Source organism: Pempheris klunzingeri, chromosome 19 (assembly GCF_042242105.1).
Source record: "Pempheris klunzingeri isolate RE-2024b chromosome 19, fPemKlu1.hap1, whole genome shotgun sequence".
NCBI classification, from domain to species: domain Eukaryota; kingdom Metazoa; phylum Chordata; class Actinopteri; order Acropomatiformes; family Pempheridae; genus Pempheris; species Pempheris klunzingeri.
Genome location: NC_092030.1, coordinates 18,914,174 through 18,937,406, shown reverse-complemented (window position 1 = coordinate 18,937,406; position 23,233 = coordinate 18,914,174). Strand labels below are relative to the sequence as shown.

General features: G+C 40.9%; 3 protein-coding genes across 6 annotated transcripts; 1 reads left to right on the top strand and 2 right to left on the bottom strand.

Moving 5' to 3' along the window:
- Positions 1–1,930: 1,930 nt before the first annotated feature.
- On the top strand, positions 1,931–6,682 carry sgtb (small glutamine rich tetratricopeptide repeat co-chaperone beta). Of its 3 annotated transcripts, none has more exons than XM_070850552.1 (11): positions 1,931–2,046; positions 2,392–2,495; positions 2,886–2,961; positions 3,980–4,079; positions 4,244–4,348; positions 4,437–4,575; positions 4,686–4,748; positions 5,204–5,241; positions 5,335–5,418; positions 5,669–5,789; positions 5,905–6,682. In XM_070850552.1, exons 1-10 carry the CDS (start codon positions 1,947–1,949, stop codon positions 5,778–5,780), a joined length of 921 nt encoding a protein of 306 aa, XP_070706653.1. In that variant the 5' UTR covers positions 1,931–1,946; the 3' UTR covers positions 5,781–5,789; positions 5,905–6,682. The 3 variants fall into 3 exon arrangements, with proteins under 3 accessions (XP_070706653.1, XP_070706652.1, XP_070706651.1); XM_070850551.1 differs by having other exon boundaries at positions 5,901–6,682; XM_070850550.1 differs by having other exon boundaries at positions 5,879–6,682.
- Positions 6,683–6,991: 309 nt separating this feature from the next.
- Positions 6,992–14,839, bottom strand: trappc13 (trafficking protein particle complex subunit 13). Of its 2 annotated transcripts, XM_070850318.1 has the most exons (13): positions 14,701–14,839; positions 13,765–13,833; positions 12,269–12,368; positions 12,078–12,162; positions 11,831–11,958; positions 11,502–11,574; positions 11,145–11,189; positions 10,661–10,678; positions 8,214–8,347; positions 7,936–8,134; positions 7,721–7,821; positions 7,462–7,609; positions 6,992–7,382 (listed from the first exon to the last, which is right to left on the bottom strand). In XM_070850318.1, exons 1-13 carry the CDS (start codon positions 14,744–14,746, stop codon positions 7,275–7,277), a joined length of 1,254 nt encoding a protein of 417 aa, XP_070706419.1. In that variant the 5' UTR covers positions 14,747–14,839; the 3' UTR covers positions 6,992–7,274. The 2 variants fall into 2 exon arrangements, with proteins under 2 accessions (XP_070706419.1, XP_070706420.1); XM_070850319.1 differs by lacking the exon at positions 10,661–10,678.
- Positions 14,840–16,078: 1,239 nt separating this feature from the next.
- Positions 16,079–17,972, bottom strand: LOC139219248 (lysosomal membrane ascorbate-dependent ferrireductase CYB561A3-like). Its single transcript, XM_070851059.1, has 5 exons — positions 17,786–17,972; positions 16,860–17,068; positions 16,585–16,739; positions 16,237–16,396; positions 16,079–16,105 (listed from the first exon to the last, which is right to left on the bottom strand). Exons 1-5 carry the CDS (start codon positions 17,970–17,972, stop codon positions 16,079–16,081), a joined length of 738 nt encoding a protein of 245 aa, XP_070707160.1.
- Positions 17,973–23,233: the final 5,261 nt, after the last annotated feature.

The window sequence follows — 23,233 nt, the reverse complement described above, 5'->3', positions numbered from 1 at the left end:
TAATGACATTACCAAAAATCAGTTGATGTGCAGGGAATCGGTGACTTTTGGGGGCCTGCTTCTCCCATCTGATAATCCATCAACCCAGATGATGACTAGATAAAAAACTAATCAGCAGGACTGTGGTGCAGATTAAGATGCAACTATATTTAACAAAACGTCAAAAACCCAATGTAACCACATGCACAGGCAAGCCATCTTTATTATAGAGCACATTATACAACACAGAAACTCCCTGTGCTTTATATTTAAACAGAGACATAAAAGCATCAATCATCTGCAAATTAATAATAATAATAATAATAATAATAATGATAACATATATTGATACATACCCACAATACTTCAGACACACACATGCAGTAACACTGGTCATACAGTTAGATAGAAAACTTGAAGGTTTTGAGCTCAGTACTAAATGTATACAGGTCCACAGTAACTAAAAACACCTTCAGGGTGCAGCCAGAGAGTCGCAGTCTAAGACCTGAGAGGTCTGATACGGGTGCAGTCAGTGAGCAGGTCAGGAATATATAATATACTGAGGAGCTGAACCATGTAGCGCCTTAAAAAGCAATAAGAGGATTTCAAAGGGAAGTCTCTGCTGAATGGGAAGCCAATGGACTGATTTAAGTGTTGGAGTAATGTCATGGTGCCGTCAAGTACCGTTGGCTGAATTCTGTATGAGCAGAAGTCTTCCTATGGAGTGTTTTTATACTGGAGTGAAAAGAGCGTTGCAGTGATTTAATGTGTTCAGAATGAGCACCAGAATGAACCGGTCTCTCAGAATCAGTCTACGATATGTCTGTTCACTGATGTGTTTCTCAGGTGCTAGAATGACCATCTTGTAATACTTAAGGCCAACGTCCCACATGCATGATGATACTGTCGAGGAACGGTGACACTTTATTACACAAAAGAGTGCAGAACACATGCTTAGCTAATCCATATTTAATGATTAATGATAATAACATGTATTTTCTCTATCACCTCCTTGCTGTGAGTAATGAGTCCTACATGAATACATGAGTTAGAACTCCTACTCAGTGAGAATGAAGCAGATTATCAGGGTTTTGACTGTTAAACTCTTTAGAAATAATACCAAAAGATGTTTTTTTTAAACTGTGATATCTGCTTATTTAGTCAGGAACATTTAATGTTACAGAGAAATACTTATGCCAAGTTATCCAAGGCTTTAATACAAGGAGTATCATGTATTCCTGTTGCTCAGATTCTCTCTTAAAGTGCATTCATTTACAGGCTACAGCACAGTGATGGAGACCAGACCCATGCATTTGATCGACCTCTTTGAAGGCACAACAGTTCCTGTTCTCATAGAAACATGAGCAGACAGATGCAAACAGCCACGTGTTGCCATATATAACCCGACGTTAACGTTAATGTTACATTCACAAGCTGTGGGGGAAGGAATGGTTTTATTTCATGATGATACTTTACATATGATTGTTCTTGCTGTCAAAAGAACTCAAGTGTGGCACAGAAGAGAATGATGAACATGTAGTAGATGCCAGCTGGCAGATTTAGAGGAGAACGGACAGACATGTTTGAGCAAACGTCAGCAGTTTGTATTGTGATGAGGGTGGAAGGTTGTCAGGAATCTGATTGGGAGTTTATCACCAAAGAGAAGATGTTTGACTCTGACCACCAGTTTAATTAGAACATTTCTCTTAGAATAGGTCTGAAATGGCTTTTTCTTTACTAGATTTTAGCTAATTTGGTCGCATATAAATAAATGCATGTTTGATTAATTCAAATAATAATAATAATGATAATAAAATAATAATTGATTGAAGACTATATATATATATATAAAATAAAAGTGTAATCCAATGAATAATACAGTACATGAATAATACAGTCTCTGGTGTGTGGGTGCCTTTCTGTTTCACTCCAAACTGCTTCCTGTGCCCAGCACTTTCTAGGTAAAAATGGCAGTGGAGAAGCGCCTGGCATTCTCTATTGTGCAGTTCCTACGAGATCAAACACATTGCGGTGCTTTGAATTCTGATGAGCAGGAGAGCCTTGAAGGTAGGTCAACCCACTGTGCACTTCCATTTTGGAAAGCGTCTTTCAAAATATAGGACGCTCTGCTCTTGTTCTCCATGTAGTCATGTTCTTAGTTCACTATCCTGACACGGGGAGAATAAACAGGAGCTGGTTTTATCATGAGAAAGAATCAGAAGGGTGTGATGAGCAGTGCGTGCGGTGGAGACTTTCATCCAATATGAAAGATGGACAGAACTGTTTAAATTTCTCAGTCTGACTGTGCAGCCAAGCTCTGACTCACTATACTAACACTGTTAACTCCCAGACCAGTGGTGGAGCTGGTATCCTAAAATCTCACATCTTCTGAACGTTGTCCTGTCGCTGCAGTTGCGATACAGTGTTTGGAGACCACCTTTAAGATCAGCTCCAGTGACTGCCATCTTGCTGTGCCACAGCCTCTGACAGAGATCTTCCTTAATTCCCTGCTCAAGGTGGGTGCAGCACACACAAACACACAAACTTTGGGTTTTATCATCGTGTGTGCTTCAAATGAACTTACACAGCGTCAGGATGAAGATGAATGTATGCTGCTTTATCCACAGTCAACTCTATAAACCTTTCTCTCTGCAGACATTTTGCTGAATATTATGGCTGCGTTCCATTTATGTGTGCCAGTGCATGCTGGCTCACTGGCATTGGTTATTGGCACGCCTATATAGGAGAGAGTTATTATTAATGGTGATATAGTTACAGCTGTGGTTTCCTCTTGTCAAGTCAAAATGTAACATAATATAACGTTTGTTTGTTTACAGTAGTCACTGTTTATGCAAAGGTCATTTCACTTGGAAGTGAAGCGTCTCCTCTGGTTTGCCTTTTCTCAGAATGACAACATCACCGTACCAGAGACGTCCCCATCTCCAGAAGACATTGAACGAGCAGAGCAGCTTAAGAACGAAGGTAACGTTAAAGCTCCTCATTTTATCTCTAATTTCATTCGGTCTGATATCTGCTCCCCCCGCTGTAGCACCACAGATGAGCATCTTCTGGTTTTTGCAATGCCATAAATATTATAAACTAATCAACAGCACAGGACAGCTGATACGTGCAGCTTTCACTTTGTGCTCTTTACCTCGTCCTTGGACCACATGACGTTTAGTCAAAACCACACAGACTCATGCAGAGGAAGTAACCCACAGCCTCCAGACACCTGTCACTGTAATGGTGTGTGTTCTTTGCTGGGTTATACACTCCATGATAGTGGAAAATGGACAAAAGTTGTTCCTTGTAGTGGATCAACTGACTGTGACGCAGTAATGACTAACTAACGCTGCCTTTCAAACAGATTTTTACAATCTTAAACACAATTGTCCACATGCGCGTGCAAGCTGTCGCACCATCTGGTTAAGACGTGCTAAGGGAAGAGCCAGCCAGAGGTCACTTGTTAATAGGAACTAAGTTGCAAAGGGACTCACTGCCTTGAATGACCCAGAAATACAACTGCAGTTTAACAGTTACCAGCGATGTTATGTGGTCAGAAACATCAGAAAGGCTCCCAGCGACCTATCAGAGGAGCTCTGCTGCTCCTTCAACCGTGTGGACTGACTTATTAATAAAATATTGATCTGCAGGAGCCTCAGTACATTGAAATAAAACTGGTGACTATAGGATAAAGTAAAGCACATAAATAAAGCACCTGCCACATTTCTCTTTAGTATTTCCATCTATTTTATATAAAACACCCACAATGATAAGAATAGAAACTGAAACTGCCTGTAAGCTAAATCCAGACTTTAATCTGTTAACATCTGGTGTTACTCTGGTATTCTGGTGATGATGAGCTCTGATTATATCTTAATACCATAATGACTAAAATGGAGTTTCAGTCTTTTTTTGCCATCTCACCAGCCATTTGTCAGGATAATAAACAATGCTGTAACTACAGTCTTACTATGTGCAACCAATATGTTGTTTTCAGGGAACAATCACATGAAGGAGGAGAACTACAGATGTGCAATGGAGTGCTACACAAAGGCCATTGATCTGGACATCAGAAATGCTGTGTACTATTGCAACAGGTATTTCCAGTATATTTTCACTTGTCATTGTTTTGCACTCGGCTTGGTATTTCTGTTGACAGGCTTTTGGACAAAAAGCAGGAACGCAGGAAAAGAAATCAAATAGTCAGTGATGTTTTGTTGATGTGACGTAATGGTTGAACTGGACCACTAACACTTCGCAGGGCTGCGGCTCACAGTAAACTGGGAAATTACACAGAGGCGACTGGCGACTGCGAGAGAGCCATTGGGATTGATCCTACCTACAGCAAAGCGTATGGGAGGATGGGGTGAGTGAGACTGAGCACGGATTGTTTCCCAAGTGTTATTTTTTAGGTCTGTCAACAACGATGTCTGACTCCACATTTTGGGCTCCAGTTTGGCTTTGACGGCCACCAGCAAGTATCCAGAGGCAATTTCCTACTTCAAGAAAGCTTTGGTGTTAGACCCAGAGAATGATACCTACAAATCCAATCTGAAGATTGCAGAGCAGAAGCAGAAAGAAGCTACCAGCCCAGTAAGTCAAAACAAGCTGGATTTTGTTATGCATCATAATGCACATCCCATTATAGAGTATATTACCCAGCCATGGTTATTTTGACCTTTCTTAATGACTGTGTGCCACAGATAGCTGCTGGATTGGGATTCGACATGGCTAGTTTAATCAACAACCCAGCCTTCATCAGCATGGTAAGAGCATGAGTCCTAATATATGCACTGTCACAGCAGAGCCCCCCTGCTGTTTGGTAAACTCACCATTTGTTCTGGAGACAGGTGTCTTATGCTTGTTTTGTGTCTGGCAAGGTTAGACCTGATATTTTCTCTAATTAGTCCCATGAGTGACAGTTAGCCCGTTAATCAACCGAGTTATTTCTCTAGAGGGAAAGGACCTTGTCTGGGCCATCGAGAATCCTGACGTGTTAAACGATGACACACAAGAACGGCTGGCGGGCAAAGAACGCTGCTACAAGCATGCCAGAGTTTTATTGCAGCAACAATGACAAGATGCATCTAAATCAAAGGGCTGTGTGTGCACACTCAGGGCCCACAGCATTAGATAATAACAAAATGGCCAACGCAATCAGTTATAAATCGTTTCTTTCTTTTTAAGGCATTTGTGAGAGACACTTGCTTTGTGTTTACAGGCTGCGAGCGTGATGCAGAACCAACAAGTACAACAGCTGTGAGTGTCCAAAGGAACGCGCTGCATTTAAGGCTGCTTTAAAGTGAAGTGTCTTTGAACATTGTGTGACTCAGTGCATCTCTGTGTGGTCAGTATGTCAGGAATGATGTCTAATGCAGTCGGGGGTCCTGCAGCCGGAGTGGGTGGACTGTCAGACATTTCCAGCTTGATTGAAGCGTAAGTTTCCTCAACTCAAAGTCACAAGGATTGAAAGGACTGTTTGATCGTTCATTATTTAGAGAGCTTTTATATGAGTTAGACATGTATGAACGCCCACTCAGCCAAACATATTAAAGGCAGGGTATGCAACTTTTTTATTTCACTGTATACTAAAAACTGAACTACTACTCATATTGGTTTGTGTGAGCTATTGTTGTGGCAGAAAGCACCTCAGCAGCTAAGCAGAGTTATGTCGTGTCTCTGTCAGGGGACAACAGTTTGCCCAGCAGATCCAGCAGCAGAACCCAGAGCTGATTGAGCAGTTAAGGAACCACATCCGGAGCCGCTCCTTCAGCGGCAGCGCCGAGGAGCACTCATGATCTCCTCAGGTAGCAGCATATGTCAAACCGAACCCTAGCTGACTGTATATAAGATCTGAATATATTTGTCTCATTAACATCCGTTATTTTTATTTCAGTCTCACATGTTTTTTTTCCAAGGAAGGGCAACCATATGGCGCGATTACAATCTCTACACCCATTTCTTAAAGTCAAATCCCCGGCAGAGCTGGACAGAAGAGACAAGGATGGGGATGAAGGCACTTTACTGTGACTAAAGGTCCTGGAGCGGAGAGATGAGGGCCTGGAGACCATGAAATGAAGCTTCCCACACATCTAGGGCAAAACATATTGTAAACACCTAATCGTAAAAAGAGCCACGAACGCACCCAGCCTACTGAGAGAACACGAGTACATCCTGTCGTCAGAGCTTTTACATTCTGCAGAGGTCGTATATGTGCTGAAAATACTGCCCTCTTCATGTTATGAGTTTAGGATCCGTGTGTCTAGCCAGGATGAATAGAGGGTTAGGGAGGAATGTACTTTTACAGCATTGCAGGGAACATTTCAGCTTTGTCTCACACAATAACCATAGGACATCAGGTTTACCTTGTATCTACTGCATCATGTTTAATATTATTTTTGTAGACAGAATACGCTTGTTTAATGGGTGATAAAGAACATTCAGTCCTTGAACACGTAGGACTCACATCACTGCTTCAATGAGTACTACTTAATTTTTGATTAAGACAACTGTTTAATGGTATAGCAGTGTTTGCAGCCTGCATTATGTTGTTATTGCACTTTAGCAAAAATAAATGTCCCCCTTTAAGCCTATTTAATTGTTCATTAACTAGTAACAAAATAATCAGATTGTTCATTTTGCATGCTCTTAAATCTGGTATTTGAGATCAGATGCTTTATGGAAACAAATAGGTATGCTAGGGCAGCACAATGTTTTGTCTAAAACATGTGAATAAATGTCTTGACATTGAGCAACCCCTCGCACTCACGTTTTTATTCTTTGTGTCGTTATATTATACAATAATTATTAGATATTTTAGTCATATTCATCTTTCACACACTGAAGACTATTATGTCTTTGAATAGTGGGCAATATTGAGTTTGAACCTAAGATCTACTTGCCATCCCACACTTTAAAAGTGGCTCTCAGAGGGTCAAAGTCTAAAGGATTCTGTTAGACTCACCATATTCACCAGAGGAGCTTAAAAAATGAGATTACAATGAGTATCTCTCTCTCATAGTCTCTGGGAGCATTTTTAATGACAAAAGCCATCATGGACACCATGACATATGTTTTTAAAGGCGATAGGAAATCAAAGATTACAGAGATTTTATTAACATTTATGCACATTTACATAATTATTTTCAAAGAAGGTGATTTATATTATTCACAAGTCATTTTAAAATACAGTATTATCCCCTCAGGTTGCAAAAAGAGCGAAATGCCAGCATTATGTGCAGAATTCCACTGTTGGTCCATTCATCTAAAATGCAAAAAGGTAAATAAAATGTCTAGCACTCATTACTCGTGTACGGGCAGACCACACACACTTGTGCGATGTCGTCATATTCGTACGTCCTCTTCAGAAATGTATCTGTGAGCCTCAAACCAGAAATACTCTAAAAGAAGCGGAGAATATGACATAAGTAGGCAAGAACAGCACGAGGATATAAAGTCAGAAGAGTGTTTGGATCATACCTGCAGACCCTGGACTGATGAGAGGAGTGTGAGGGGCAGAGAGAGGAAGGCTCCAGGACTAAGCTTCCCTAGCTGTCGCCCTGACACGCCGCACCAGTGGATTGACCTTGTGTTACACATCTCTAGCACCAGGTCCATGGTTCTTTCACTGCAACGCAAAGGCCACAAAACTCTGGCTGTAATTCAATCATGTAATCATAAGTTAATGATTAAATGGGTGTAGGTGGCAGGACAACTTTTAGGGAGGGGGGATTTTTACCTGCAGTTGGTGATTTTACAGATAATGTCAAAAGGTTCTTCGAGGTTGACGGTGTCAGGAATCATCTCCAAAGACAGCCTGATGTCTCCGTACCCTGGGGCCTGGGGGGCGGACGAGGACAGAGCCACAGCAAAATAAGCACAAGAGCAACAAAGAAAAAAACAACTTGATTTGATTTTGGTGATAGCATAGACATAAAAAAAGCATCCTAATACCATCCTTTGCAGCTGGCTGGTCTGTAGCCTCCCTCTCTCCCCGAGATTAGTCTTCCATACGATGTCGAGCTTGCCTATCACCGTCACACCCTTGATGACGCCGGCCTTTTCCGCGTACTCCGGCTTTGGCTTCAGGCAGTACAGGTACTGCCGCGTGTCCATGGGCTGCAGGTAGGACATTTTCCCGAATGTGGACTCTCTGGAAGTGAAAAGTCGCGGATGAGAGTCGAGCCGACAGCAAACATCACCTTTTTCACACATGGCTAAAGTGCTTTTACCCCAGCTCTCCGCACGCGACTATGTTGAGCTCGGTGACGTTGTACATCATGGAGGGCTCTAGAGAGACCTTCTCCATGAACATTGGTGAGGTGGTGATGTTCTGGATCTGAGCCTCCAGGAACACTTCGTCTGTCTGGAGCGAATAAGCAAGAAGTCAAACTAATATTTGTCGCTCACAGTTACGGCAGTCACATAATCTCCAAGGCCAACTGAGCAACACAGTAGTAAGAAGGGTTAGGCTTGTGCAGAGTCCTACTGCCTTAAAGGATAGGTTTCATACTCGTGTTCTATTCACATGTCCATATGTGGAAACTTTTCAAGTTTGACATGCTGCTGTAACTTTCACCCTGTCCACACTGGCCACGAGGAGATTCCTGCCTGACAAAATTTCAATGTAAGAGACGAGGAACAAAATGACATTATAAAGTTTAAGTGATGCTAGTTTGAGGCTTAAGGAGTTTGAGTTGGACAAAACAAGTGTAATTTTCCAAAGTTAGTGTTTTTTAGTATGAAATTCACTCATTTTTCTGTCCTTTCACAGCAGCTCAGCAACAAAAACAAAAAGGCAGATAAATTGTACTAAAATGCAGTAACTTTGCACAACACCCACTTGATTTGACTAACTCGGACTGCTGAAGCCGTTGATTAGCTTTTCTATTTTGCACAAAAAAAAAGGACTCGTATAGATCGTGACACATTAGAAAAGGATCTTTTTAAGGCCAGTAAGAACAGGAGGAATCATTATAAACAGCTGTAACTCTTCCAGATCCACACAGGACATGCGAGTAATGTTTTAATAGTCTTGAAGAAACATGAAACTATCCTTTAAGCTACTCTTTGGGTGGTGTGAGAGTCACGTAATGAATAACATTCATCAACCAGACTCAGATGGCAACAAACATTAGAACATACGAACATTAATAACATTAACTGAACTCTATGGGGTTTGCTCAGTGTACCTTTGAGGACATTGTTAGTACAAGTGCTGACCAGCAGAAGTACAGTAGGGGTTGCACAACGACAGGCAACAAGTCATTCAAGCTGGTTTTGCAAACATCAACTAGTTGCTTGTTTTTCGGATTATTGAATTCAGACATGTGATCAGCATCGGTGCCATTTATAGGAAATGTATTACTGTTGTGCTCTCCTCTACCAATTTCCTTTGGAAGCAACAGATGTCTTAAAAAGGGCTCATGACGGCTCTGAAGGCAGTTATCTGATTCACTTTGCACAAACTGCTCCTGAACTGGTGGTTTCACTTATTCAAATAATATGAAAAACATATCTAGATGAGTGTAAATACAATGATGACAGCAGCAGAGCAAAGACCTAGTGTCATAGTCTGCATTGTAAAATATTTCAAATTCACGATATTCATCACTGATAACGCCCGTACAGACATGTTTATCCCTTTTCAATGTTCGAAAATACAGTGACTTACTTGTCCAGAAAAATATGAAATAAAAATAAGGACTAGTTTATCTTAAAATGAAGGAAACGGTTTCAGCAATGTCTAACGTTTGATGAAAGACACTTGGTTCTGACACGGCCAAATAAAGCACCTTACATGCCTCGGCATGGTGCCTGTAAAATAGTCTCATTCTTGTTCTTGTGTGGGCAACTAGTTGATGCTTTGGAAAAGTAACACTCAGCAGTCACATTTTCAGTGCAACCTCTACTATACAGTAAGATCCAATGAGAGAGAAGCAGAGATTAGTTCATGCCTGCAATATAATATAAGAACTGACCATGAACCATTCGAAATGAGGTTAATGTTAAATCACAGAGCTTAGCATCACTGTTCCATGCAAAGCCATTCCAACCTATTCCTGAAACCTCACTGTTTAAGACATATCATCAAATATATGTTTCATTAACTTAGCATGTATGACCCACTGGTAAATGATTGGAACAAAAAGTAATTTTGCTTTTATAATCACTGGTAATAAGATCTTAATTGGCCTGTTTTATCACAATGTAAGCGTCAGCCCAGCAGTAGAAACCATCATTCATGACTGCAATGCCACGGATTCATTTACATCTTGACAAATAGAAAATGAGAATAAACATAGTGTGGACTCATAGTGTAAGTCCCCCAATGATGATAAGATGCATAATCAATGCAACCCCCCCCCCTCCCGCCACAATTTGACACCACATACGTCAATCAAAAAGTCCAAGCCCTGTGTAGGATGAGTTTGCAAGAAAGCATGAGTGTCCATAGAAAGGGCAAAGGAAAAACAATGGAAAGTTCAAGGCAACGTGGTAAAATTATTATATCACTTGTTCATCTTGAACAACCTAGCGGCCATTTTAACTGTTCATACTTTTCTTTCCATTCTTCTGCTTTGCACCTTTCTGTTGGCCCCAGAAAGACAAAGTCTGCTGCACCAAAAAGGATTAAGAGAAGCTAATGTTCAGCGATGAGAACAGAAGGAACAATTACCACGGAACTGAGGTCACTCTAATGGAGAAAATAAAATACAAGACATAATAAACAAATGAAGTTACATGCCAGGGACGATGACAATGAATATTTGCATACTGCTAATATAAAAGCTGCTGATATGAAAATGAGAAAAAGGAAAAAGCTTGTGGCCTTTATGAGGAAAACGCTTGATCTCCAGCTTTTGAAACAGTGAGCCTAAACAGTATATTGTTCTGGTAAGTTGATGTTTCTGGAGGTACAAGCGTTTCCCACAAGGCCCGTCTTCAACCAACTGCCCCTTTTAGCATCTGGAAATGTTCCTGACTAAAATGAAATATGATATGAAGCGTGTTCTATACAGTATGCTACAGTAAGAACTTGCATGTCAGACATCACAGTTCTTCTATTTGCAGAATGATGTGGTGAGAAATATGAGTGCAAAGAGTCTGTATGTTGGCAGCGGCACTTTGCTCTGTGCTGGGGCTGCTGGTGGCCGACTTACCTCTGCATTGTAGAACTTTGTCTTCACATCCAGCGGCTTTAAAACCTGATTGAAAATAGATTGCAGACTGAACGCTGTAGTTTTCTCACACTGTACCTCCATTCGGCAGAAAAAAATATTTCCATGCAAAAATGTGGGGGGACAATACAGGTCTTAATGAAAATGCTGCTACAGAGAAGGGAGTGGGGTCACAACTGGTTCACAAACTGAGAGCTGAAGAGCGCAAGGCAACAAATCCAAGGCTACGATGGTAATTGCATTTACTCTGTTGTAGACCTGTGGCATTTCTCAAGTCTCCTCCAAGCCGACACGTAGTTAACCACTGTCATCTAATGGAAATACGCAAATATAACTCACCTGGAATTTGAAGAACTTCCGAAAATAGAGCTTCTCCCCATACTGAGTGGTGTAACTGACTGCACAAACTAAGCTGGAAATTAGAAGAGAGGAAATAAATTAAAAAAAGGGACAATTGCTTCCCTGATTTGTTCAGTTGGATCTGGGCAGCACAATAGGGCGCTATAACCGTATAAAGCCAGGGAAATGGTATACTGTAATGGTATCATTAAGTACTAGTATCCGTATCAGCAAGCACCAAAATGTAATTACTTGCATGGCCTGAAATAAATTGGCATTGGTGCATCGGGAAAATGAGGGAGTGTGCAAACTGTAGGAGAAACACTCACATATGTGTTCCAATTTCTTTGACCTCGTGGTGGATAACATCGTCAATGCAGCATTCAGATTTAAGTTCTGCTACTGCAGAGTTTGACGCAGAGAGGTTGAGCCTCTGTGAGCTGGTCTGTAGATCAGCCTGTAGGGGATCACATCACACATCACAATAATCATGGGGAGACTGGAGTGTTAAGTGTGTAATAAATGTTGAGCAGGTATTTCTTGTTTTCTTTTCTTTTTTTTTTTTTTTTATAGCACCTTCACAAGAATGTCCTTCACAACTTGGCTGCTGTCATTGTGCACACTTATGTAACTGGAGAAGGTCTCCCCGAGGAAAATATTCCTGTGTAAGGCAGAGACATGGGGAAGTCAAACCTTTAAACTTTAAAACAAGTTCCCGCCGCATAAAGTACTTAGTGTTAACTGTGCTATCAGCAAATATTTGTTACCCAAAGTTCTGTGGCAATGTAAGCATCTCTCCGAGCATTAAAGTCTCTGCTCCTTTGATGGTGGAGGGGTCCTCCCTCATAAGTTGACCAAACAAATCCCCTACAGAGAAAAAGCACAGACCGTATGTGTAATGTATACGTGACATCTGTTAATGAATTTGGCTCACGTTCCACTGCGAGCAGGAGAGCACCCGTGCGACTTTAAAATGAACAGTGTTGGAGTGTTGCAATGCACAGCTATTATTAACCAAACAAACAAACTATTATTACTATAATTACTGCTCTATTCACTCCAGACCAAAGCTGCTGTTCCATGTGTGTTCATGCAAGTTGTTGCATATTTGTAACTAAAATTAAACTTTGTTTCCATTAACTGCTAAACTCACAATGAGCACTAACCTGTCTGAAGCGTTTGTCAAACCTGTGAACTGTGTAGATATGTGGACACTGTACACAGTAAGGTTTGATGAAAGTATTCTGAGCACTGCAGGGAGAAAGGAGCTTTGAAGATCAGATCAGATCCTTCTGTCAAACAATTCCCACATACTTCTTCTGCTGTGATCAGCTCACTGACTAAAATTAATAATACCACTCTTACTATTATGACTCCCACCCACATCTAACCTCCACAACATAAGTAAGATTGATTCTAGCGTCAGCGCAACGTTGAAAGTGGAACATGATAGCAAAAGGGGGAATGGTTTTATGTTTCTAATGCCACTTCATTGCCTCTCTAATATAAATAGCGATCCTACCGAGAAGTGTCAGCGTGTTTTATGGTCTTTAAGGAGTTCAGTTAACAGTACAGTGAACGCATTTCTCTGTACTGTTCTCTGATGGAGCAGAAAACAAAAACTGGAACTCTCCATCTTATCATCTTACAAGGTCTGAGACTGTAAATATATAATATAATATAATATAATATATGCAATTCAGAATTTACATGAAATAGGTTTTTTCTGGAAATTTTGCCTGTGGACCTCTTTAATAAAGTTTTATGACATGAAGATATTTGATATTGTTCCCTCCAATAAATATGTCAACAATCAAAGTGTTGTCTGCTGTCTAAAATGGGATGTTTGTTAAATCCTAGTGCAACCACAGAAAACGTTAGCTACTAGTTAAAAGTTTCATTTTAGAGAAGAACACTCAGAAAAGCAGAAGCAATTCTCTCAGAGATGCAAAAAGTGGAAGCAAGACATGCATGTACGGTAATCCTTGTCTCAGTCCTTGTGCTGCCTCCCATTGTGCACATTATTAGGAAATGGTCACATGAGCATCATGAGCTGAACGTGGTAAGGCTAAACTGTGGCATGGGTTAGGCTGCTGCATCCACATCTTAACTAAGACACACTGAAATAACAACCACGTCAAATTCAAAGTCTGAAAATCCAAAGTCACAAGATCCCCGCGATTTGGATTAAAAATACAGTTAAAGAATAAATAAATCATTAGCTAACACAGGTATCATATGTCCTATTGACACTCAGACTTACCTGGCAGATCTCGATCTTCACACGTCACTGGCAGGTTTGTGAAAAGTGTTGGTTTTGTTAACCGCATCACTACAAAGTAAAGTGACATTAGTTATTGATTAGACACACAAGTAGGTTGGTTATTGTGGTCATTCTGTGGCGTTATAAATAATCTCTAGCACTCAGGTGAGCATAGCCTGGTGCCAATACCTTCATCACATATTGTAGTCTTTTGTTGCATTACAATAAATGTGTTTGGTTTAAGTATTTAAATATTTCAGCGCAAAACTATATATGTGGGCGAGCCAGAAATTAACTAAACAATGATTTACTAATCTAACAGGTTCATTTTAGCAGCTGTCAGTTTACAGCAAGTAACAACAAGCTTGTGCACACAGCATTAATATATGTTCTTATACAAAACACATAATAAAACAACTTTTAATGCGTTCAATGTTAGAAACATGATCGAGTTTGGTGGCTAACTGGCTGCCTGACACATATGACTGTCAGTAGCTCTCCACGTACTTACACACAGTGTCACCAACACATTTTACAGAGATAACAAACACAGACATGATGTCTTTTCAAAGGTGACGAAGCCGGTGAGTTTTTGAGGACTCAGGAATAAGGGAACAAACGGTTAGTTGCTTAGCTAAATCAGCTAACAACAGCTAATTGGGCTAATTCTTGCTAGAATATATTGCTTCAGTGTCTTTCAGTTTCAGTTTTGAGGTCAAATAACAAAAAGGGTGTCCGTGTTTACGGCTGCACCTGCCACAAATAGTCTTTATTGCATAATAGCAAATGTAGAGTTTTGATTCTGTCTTAGCTAGCGCTATTAGCAGCGTACATAAACAACAAACAGCAGCCCAGTGCACTGACACATTTATCGCGTCTATTTCGCCCCGAAAACAACGACTGGATCTATTTGTTGTTGTCCTGTCGATAAAATACCTTTTAATGCGAGCAGGTGTTCCTGTTTCGCCTGATTTACTTCCATCTTAACAGAGAAAATGGTCTTTTCGGGTGATGTTAGCTCCTATGCTAGCTAGTAGTTGTCAGAGGCTAGCAGGTGAACTTTGACCTTACAGGAAGTGCTTCTTCTTCGTCGCTTAATTAGGGACGCTCTTCTTTGCTTAAACTGTAATACTGCCTCTCATAGTCCGGGGTGGGCGCTACAACAATAGAGAATAAAACTCTTTTCTTTTCTTTTCTTTTCTTTTCTTTTCTTTTCTTTTCTTTCGTGTCTCCACATTTCTCATCCAGACATGATTACATTATTTAGTGCACTCTAATTACAACATAGAAACTGAGCTTGTTGACAGCAATGGGGGGAAAAAAGAGTTTATTATTTGACTCATGTTGACTATCTCAACCTGTCATACTGTCGAAAATACAGGTACAGGCAAAAAAAAAAAAAAAGTTTCCTGGAAATGCCCATGCATATTATCTACACGTCGTTTATTGTTGTCACTGTATTGTCTTTTGCTCTTCACACCTCATCTGAATCTACATTAGGTTGGTACATTTAACCTGAAGAGTTACTGCTGCGCTACACTGATCCCTAGTGGTCTGGGCCCATAGTACATTTGGCCAGAACAGCACTGCAGCTGCACTTAATCAGTTTAACAAGAAACATGACTTATATTGTGTATAATGATGCCAAAAGGACACTGATGAGACTTCTAAACGACTATAAATCATTGACACACATAATTAATCCATCGTTCCAAATGAAATCCTCGGCTACAAGCCTATAAAGGCAAAGATCACATCCAGGAGGGACAAGTATGAAACATCCACACTAGAGTTGAGTTTAATGGAGTGGATTTGTAGCTCAGCCTCAGCTCGATCTGGATTGTCTGAAGATGGTGGAGATGAAGCACTTCATCCAAAAATAATCAAATGAGGATCAAGAAAGCTCAGCTCAGCAGGAGGCAGTCGTACAGTTAAACATCTCAGAGCTGCCAGCAAAATCAGTATTTTCTCTTCAGTTCCTTCTTTTGCCACTTTTTATAGTTGAAAATCATCCAATTTGTGCAGAGATCCAATATTTTTTGAATGAGCTGCAAAAATCATAACTCATCACACATCAGCTACAAAGAAGAATGAATAACTTATGAAATGTATTATAAAACACCGTCTACCTTGAATACTGCAAACTACAACAACAAAACTCTGAACAAAATGAAAAATCAAATCAATTGTTAAAAAACAGAAACATTTTTGTAAACACATGAATCCAATGCAGTTTTTGGGAATGAAGGCCTGCATACAGCTGTTGGGACTCTCCACAGCACACTGATGACTAACTGCAGTGCATCCGGTCTTCTCATGTGTTGTTTTCATTAAGCAGAATCTGCAATTAAAGTGAAATCTGTATTACTATTCAACCCAGAGAGTTAAAATACTAATACAGAATGAACTAAACATATGAATTAATATTGGCGGCGACGGTGATATGATCACTGTTATGGCATCCATACTCACATGAACTCTTTCATCTGTTTGCGGCCGCTGCCATTCGCTTTTGGACAGGATGCCGAAGACAACCAATCCAAAGGCCACAATGAGGATGCCAAGGAAATTTGCAAACTTTGCTTCCACAGGTAGAGAGCTGTACGGTTCGCTTCCATTACCGCTTCCATTACTACAGCAGATGGAAAAATGAATTACATTTCTGCACGGTCCGTTTCTTTGGCACGTTGATTTATAGTGCAACAACTCATGAATGTTGCTTTTGTTAATGTTGTGTAAGGTTATGTGGGATTCTAGCAGTTTTCCAGTCAAAGAAAAGAGGACGCCGTGTTGTCATCTGTAGGATATTTGAGCACTTACAGCGAAAGGAGCAGTTTCTCATTGATACCACTGATGCAGGAGGTCACACTGAGGATCAAGACTGCTTTTCCTATCCACACATGAAGAGGTTTTAGGCTGCGACGGAACCACGGTGGAGAACAAGGAAGCAAAAGGCCGGCCAGACCAAGGACCCACTATTAGCAGCAAGGTGACAAGACAAGAAAGTAATTTATGATTTAATAATTCAGCACCTTATATGAATGATGCACGATGTTTGTAGACACGAGTGCTGTGTTAATATCTGTCATGCGTACCTGGACTGTAAACAGCACCACAGTACAGATGCCCACCCAGCTGTGCAGAGAGTACAGGTGAGGGATGTTGAGGCCTCTGTGGAAGTCAAACACAGCACACAGGCCCAGGACGGACAGGAGCAGAGCCAACAGCATCAGTCCGGCATGCACCAGCTTCCAGACGTGCTTCCTCTGCTCCCAGGTGAACGGTACCCGGTACACAACAGCTGCTGCAAAACATAGTTAAGGATTAAATTACACAAACTGAGCTTTTGTCTTACTGATAATTAGCTGCTTAAAATGTGCTGCTTTCAGTTAAAGTGCTGAATAATTACTTGACACTGTCATTACAGGATAAAATGTAAGAGTCAGATGATATTTTCAGTTGATGCACTCATCCAGTGAAAAATGTAATAAGTTCAGTGTCTGCACAGATTCATTTCAGTTTTGTGGGCATTATGGCGTCTAATTAAAATAATAGAATCCAGTAGGTTTCATCAGCTTCACTGTGTGCCAACACCTCCAGGCTCAGCCAGGCGCGGTGAAAAACAATTTCAGCTAACACATCTATGACAAATGATGGGACATTACTAAATGGAACCTAGATCAATTGGTGGAGCTCTCTTTTCATTGTTGAATTGTTTAAGTACAAAATGTTTGTGCAGTGTGCTGATACGCCCCAGTGTGTGCAGGAGGTTCAAAATTTCACTCCAGAGATTGAGCATTGCATCTATTCTAAGTTAGATGGACTTAAAAATGCTGCAGAAGCCAAGATATCCATGCACAAATGATCCAAGACATTGTAGTAGAATCAATAGTAAAGTCATTTTATTACAGCATGGCCGAGGTTATACGGTCTTATCCTTTATTCTGTCCTCTGTATGCTGCTTAGTGTGTATACTGCCGTGCTGTAAATATACTGCCGTTACTACAGCACGGTCACTTACCATTGCCATAGAGAACGAGCAGCCCAGACACCATGAGGACCGGGTGCCAGTTGAACTGCAGGGCCGAACCGTCCCAGGAGAAGCCACCTCGCCAGTGTGAGCTCCAGCAGCCCACAAACAGCAGACAGAGCAGCCCCAAGCACAGGCACAGCACGAAGGTGAGATAGAAAGACACAGACGGCCTCATATCTGTGAGCTTGGGACAGAGGCAGTTTAAGGTGTTACATCATAAGGAGAACACAGTGAGTTTATCTGAGTGTGAGTCTGAGGTGATACTTTAACTACTTTATATACTGTTGAGCAATTCAGGCTGTAAAAGTTGCAAAAGCTCCCATCTGGCTGTAATTGGGACCTAAAAACGTATTCTCTTAAAACTGGCTAAAAACATCTGGTATTTCAATCTATTTTTAATTTAAAAGAATAATAAAGTGTATCCTGCATCACTGCACTAGAATGATGAGAAATTAAAGCTCAAAGACTAAAATTACTTGACAATAATGAGATTTTGTGTGGGAACAAATTCTAACTGGAAAAAGTGATCAGATGTTTCACATGGAGAATCTTAACTAGTGAAGAAACAAGTAACGACATTTCTGCTGTAAAACGCACAATATTTACCTCTGGATCGTAGAGAAGAAATATAAAGAAGCAAGAAATGGAACATAAATGTACTTAGTTACACTCCTTAATGAAAACTATGTTACTGCCGTCACATTTTTCCTTCAAAGACGTCCATGTGCTGGTTCGTACTCACCAGGCGAGTGCTGCTGTCCCTCCAGTGAATCCTGCCTCTTTACTCTCTCACCATGACATCAAATGTCTTGTTGTCCTTCCTTCTATTTTACGACTCATTTGTAGATTATCTGAGGTTGTTACAGCAGCATCCAGCAGGAATTGTGTTTTATGTTAAATAAGTCTGGTGGTTGTGGTGGTGGTGGGGGGGGGGGGGGGGGGGGGGGGTCAGTGGGACGGGGCCTGTTTTGTCACAGGATTGTGGCAAAGATGAAGACATTAGTCATAGTTATGTGCAAAAAACTCCACTTTTTGCTTGGTCATGCTGATTTTGCCATACACTGGAGCTCATAAATGTCACAAAGCAACCAGCCAGTGACTCTAAAGTGTTAATAAGACATGAGGTGGCACTATGACATCTGCTCAGGCTGATTAAATCCGATTAAATTACACAAGACTGTTATGAATTACAAAACCATATTTGATTTCGCACTATATTCACATTGACAAAGACTTCCAGATGAAGCGTACTATACACGAGTCACCACAAACGTGTTTTATATAAAGTCCTGTCAAACGGATCTATACATGCTGGATTTCATGCATTTATTAGTTCTCAAAATAAAGTATAAGATTTTTTCCTTTTTCAAAAACACCATGTGGGAGATCCAGATCCTTCACCATGTCATATAATTTAATACAGACGTCCAATATGAAGAAAGCCTCCACTGTTTAGCAACAGTCCTGAGCTCTGGACTGAAGCAGATGATCACAGGGAGCCGGTCACGCAAGGAGAATGATGGGAAACGAACGTGTAATCTCATTTTACATTGTAATGACAAAAGCAGAGACGGGAGAGCCGTGAAGCTGAGCAGCAGCTTTATTAAAGGCATCAAGAGAGACGTGTTTACAGCAGTGACAATTCCAAACCATGTTCAGATGTTTAATGTGTAGTTTGACTAACAAGTTAATTCAGGCCTGTTTGTGACAGCAGCACAATGCAACATCCTGGATGTGAGCGGAGAATAGACGAACAAAGGTGTTTATCTACACATCATAGAGCAGCACGGTGACCGGAGCACTCAGCGCCATGTTGTGTATGATTTGTTTGGAACAAATCTTTTCATCATCCTCATCCTCCACAAAGACGGACAGGACTTGATGAGCTTCCCAGGGCACTTCCTTGGTCTCAGAGGCCAGCACGCGGATGCACTTGACGTCTTCCTTGAAGTGGAACTTTTTGCCTCCAGGAAGTTCAGACAAACTTTTCAACATCTTCTCATCACCTCCAGACTTTGAGATAATGAAGGTGTCGAGCTCCAGAACCTTATCTGTGACATACACACGGACGTTCCTCTTGCTGTAGTTGCTCATCTGGCTTGCAGTGGCTATGTTTCCCATTCTGTTCAGGCTGACGTGATCGCTCAGGACCGCAGGTCTTGCTTGAAGCTGTAATTCAAAACAGTGAGATTCCTCATAAACCTGCATGAAGATTTGTGGATACATTTATTTTTTTATGTGCTAAAAATATAACCCCAGCACCCCCAGGGCAATACACACTCTTTTCCTCCTCACTTTTTACATTTATTTCTTTTTCGAATTCTTATTTTCACTTTAACTATCATTCTTTATTTTACACTATCCTAAGCACCACCGCATCGTGTTTCACCTGCATATTAAATGTGACAAACTGAAACCTTTGAATCTTTGAATTGTGTTGTTTTACAGCCATAACTGCAAGATTATCAACACAAACTGATACAGCTTTTCTATTCTGCTGAAGAAGAATGATCAGTTCCAAATTGGTGCTAAAATGAGTTTACCTAGAAACATCGCACCATCCAGCCCAGCATTTGATAGATTTACTCTGTATGAAAGAAAATAAAAAGCCATAGGCTGCAATAATGCTATTTTTTCCATTGTAATATATCTTTTTTTTTTTTGAGCCAACAAATGAAGTCTTCTGAGAGAACAAAATGAGAAATCCTTTCTTCTCTGCATACAAGAAAACACATGCACTAATTTGCTTTAACACAGATCAGTTAGCATCAGAGGTTTAATCACCATTTAATCAGCCTTTTCTTAACATCTAACTTGGACCAAAGACAGAATTCATTCTTACCTGCTGCTACTATGACGGAAAGGTGACAATAATACTTTGTCGCTGTCTTCCTGACCTTTGCTGTGTGCATCTTATGGACAAAGTCTGATAACATGCAAAACCTTTTAGCGCAGCTATTCAAGGGCAAAATACTGTTTGACCTGGTTCAAATGAGCGGAGCCAGTGTGGTGCCTTTTACATGTACGTCTAATATCTGTCAACTCAACGGCTTCGTCTATGAAGTGTCGTAAATTATACAAATGAACAACACCCTTAACCGTTAGAAAAGTTGGAACTCTCTGACGTGTCTGTGGACAACAGTGGAGCCTCATGGGACAGAGGAATAAGACATAAGATAATACTTGTTAGTCGCATCAATTCATTGTTGGTTTTGTTCTTTTGATGGGATTTGCAGACAATGAGAAAAACACTTTGAAGTCATTCTGAAACGTGATACGTCAGCGCACTGATGAGGAAAACCACCACATCTGTCCTTGTGAGCATCACACAAAAACAAGCGTTTAAACTTGAAGCAGAGAAGCAACATAACCCATTAGATACAAGACTTTTCTATAAGCTCAAAGTGATGGAACGTTTTTTTTTACAGCACCTTGTTCGATAGAGCAGAGCCTTTATTTGCTGCATGGTTTGCATACAGCATTCAAAGTGAGGTGATAAGAATGCAGTGAAGATAAGAGCATTTCTGTTGGGTTTATGCTGCTCTCCAGCACTCACTCTCAGCACAATGAGGTCGTGGCTGCTGCTGGTTTCTTTGCTTGTTTCTGACCTCAGTCCCATTGGAGACGGGGACCGGGTCGTGGAAAACTACAGCTGGAGTTTATGCAGAAAACTGCTTCTCAGTGGACAGATGAGCCCCCTGGGACTGGAGATGCTTCAGACCCAGACTGAACACCACTGCACATGCATCCAGAGACGGTGTGTGTGTTTTACTGTGCAGCACAAACAGAGGACCTCCCCGTTTCACTGGGCATGTACAGTCCATGGTGCTCATGGGTGCAGTTTGTGTCATCGGGAATTTACAAGAATCATCCATAGGAATCATATTCACACACTGGTATGCTCATTTCAATCAGTATTGTTATGAATCTGAAATATGCAGCTACTTTATTTCTGTACTTCAACAAACTGACTCCTTCCATGTGTTTCCCTGATGATGCACCGAATCAGCGGCTGCCACTTCATTCCACAGCTTCTGTGAGCTGATAACAGTAAACACGTATTTGTTTCGTCCTTATTGCGTTTGATCTGTTCTGCCGCTTCCAGGTGTGCGCATGAATCAACAGCATAACAGGTAGGATTGTCACATTCAGAATCACACCACCTGAAAGCATCATTACACAGACAAACAAAACCAGGTTTATTTCCGTACTAATTTCACACTGCTGATGATACAAACATCTGACATGCAGCATGTTTTGCGCCTTATCAGAATATTAATGAGCATGAGAGATGAGTTTCCAACTAACACCTCTGAGTCAGAGTGAGAAACTCTCCTGTGAAACTAACTTTCTACGTTCACTTAAACTTTGAGGCAGAGAAGACCTCAGAGACCCACAGACCTTGGAATATTACCAAGATGAGTGCTACAAATGAAAAGTAAATCTATAAATCTCATGGTTAGGCAGACAAGCTGTGGAAAAAAAATAACTGAAATAGTTGTGGAAATGCGAATAACTCCCTGTGAGACCTCCGTCTCTCTACTTACTGTAAAATATACCCAGATATCAATGAATGCTGCATGGTTGACAGCGTGTGTAGCTGAGTGGTGTGCTGGGGGAATCATATGCCATTAAAGTTAAAGCTGAACATGGACAGAGACACACTAAAGCACTAAAGCACCATTAAATGTTAAAAAAACTCACTCCTTGCCGTGATGATTACGCTAGATGAAATGTTACGGGATGATGAAAGTGATTATGATTCCTCCTAAGGGGAAATGAATGTCTGCACTAAATTTCATGGTAATTTATTCAACAGTTGTGGAATATTTAACTCAATAGCAAAAATATCAACCTCACGGTGACACAATTCAGGCTTTATCTTCTGGGGACCATGACGATCGTTAGGTTATGAATGAAGTCGTGCACTTGGCGTGGTTGTTTTTATGCCATGTATTATACATTGTCACGTGTGGTAGTATTGTCATAATGAATTCTATCTTCCTCTCCTGTCACTCCAGGTTGTTTTTCTCCCTTACGAAGAAGGAAAAAGTGTTAAGTCAGATCCTCTACCAGCGGTGCGAGCCATCAGTGAAATCACACCAACAAAGGCTGGTGGGGACACCGGTCATATTGCCATGGACATAATAAAAGATTCAGGTTCTGTGTGGTTACTACATCATCACACAGCTGCCTCAGGCCACAATTTTCAGGCTTTCTTACTGGAGAAATCCAAGAGCCGGGCACCCGCCACCATTGTTCAACTGCAGAAAATGCTAACAAAGAGATACTGTGCCGCAACAACTGTGATCATTTCCTGCTGTATTACAGAGAGCGAAATACGAGCCGTGCAGAACACGAAGAAAATATCCAAAGAACAGATTGCACAACCACAAATAGGACGAAAAGAGAGCACATTGCAAGCGACGGACAGTA

Coding starts and splice junctions, on each gene's coding strand:
- sgtb (XM_070850552.1), top strand. CDS start 1,947: ATGGCAGTGGAGAAGCGCCTGGCATTCTCTATTGTGCAGTTCCTACGA. Junction 4,080..4,243: donor GCTGTGTACTATTGCAACAG/GTATTTCCAGTA, acceptor AACACTTCGCAG/GGCTGCGGCTCACAGTAAAC. Junction 5,242..5,334: donor AACCAACAAGTACAACAGCT/GTGAGTGTCCAA, acceptor CTGTGTGGTCAG/TATGTCAGGAATGATGTCTA.
- trappc13 (XM_070850318.1), bottom strand. CDS start 14,746: ATGGAAGTAAATCAGGCGAAACAGGAACACCTGCTCGCATTAAAAG. Junction 12,369..13,764: donor TGAAGATCGAGATCTGCCAG/GTAAGTCTGAGT, acceptor TTTTCTCTGTAG/GGGATTTGTTTGGTCAACTT. Junction 12,163..12,268: donor ACATTGCCACAGAACTTTGG/GTAACAAATATT, acceptor TGCCTTACACAG/GAATATTTTCCTCGGGGAGA.
- LOC139219248 (XM_070851059.1), bottom strand. CDS start 17,972: ATGAGGCCGTCTGTGTCTTTCTATCTCACCTTCGTGCTGTGCCTGTGC. Junction 16,740..16,859: donor TGGTGCTGTTTACAGTCCAG/GTACGCATGACA, acceptor TGCTGCTAATAG/TGGGTCCTTGGTCTGGCCGG. Junction 16,397..16,584: donor GAGAAACTGCTCCTTTCGCT/GTAAGTGCTCAA, acceptor CATCTGCTGTAG/TAATGGAAGCGGTAATGGAA.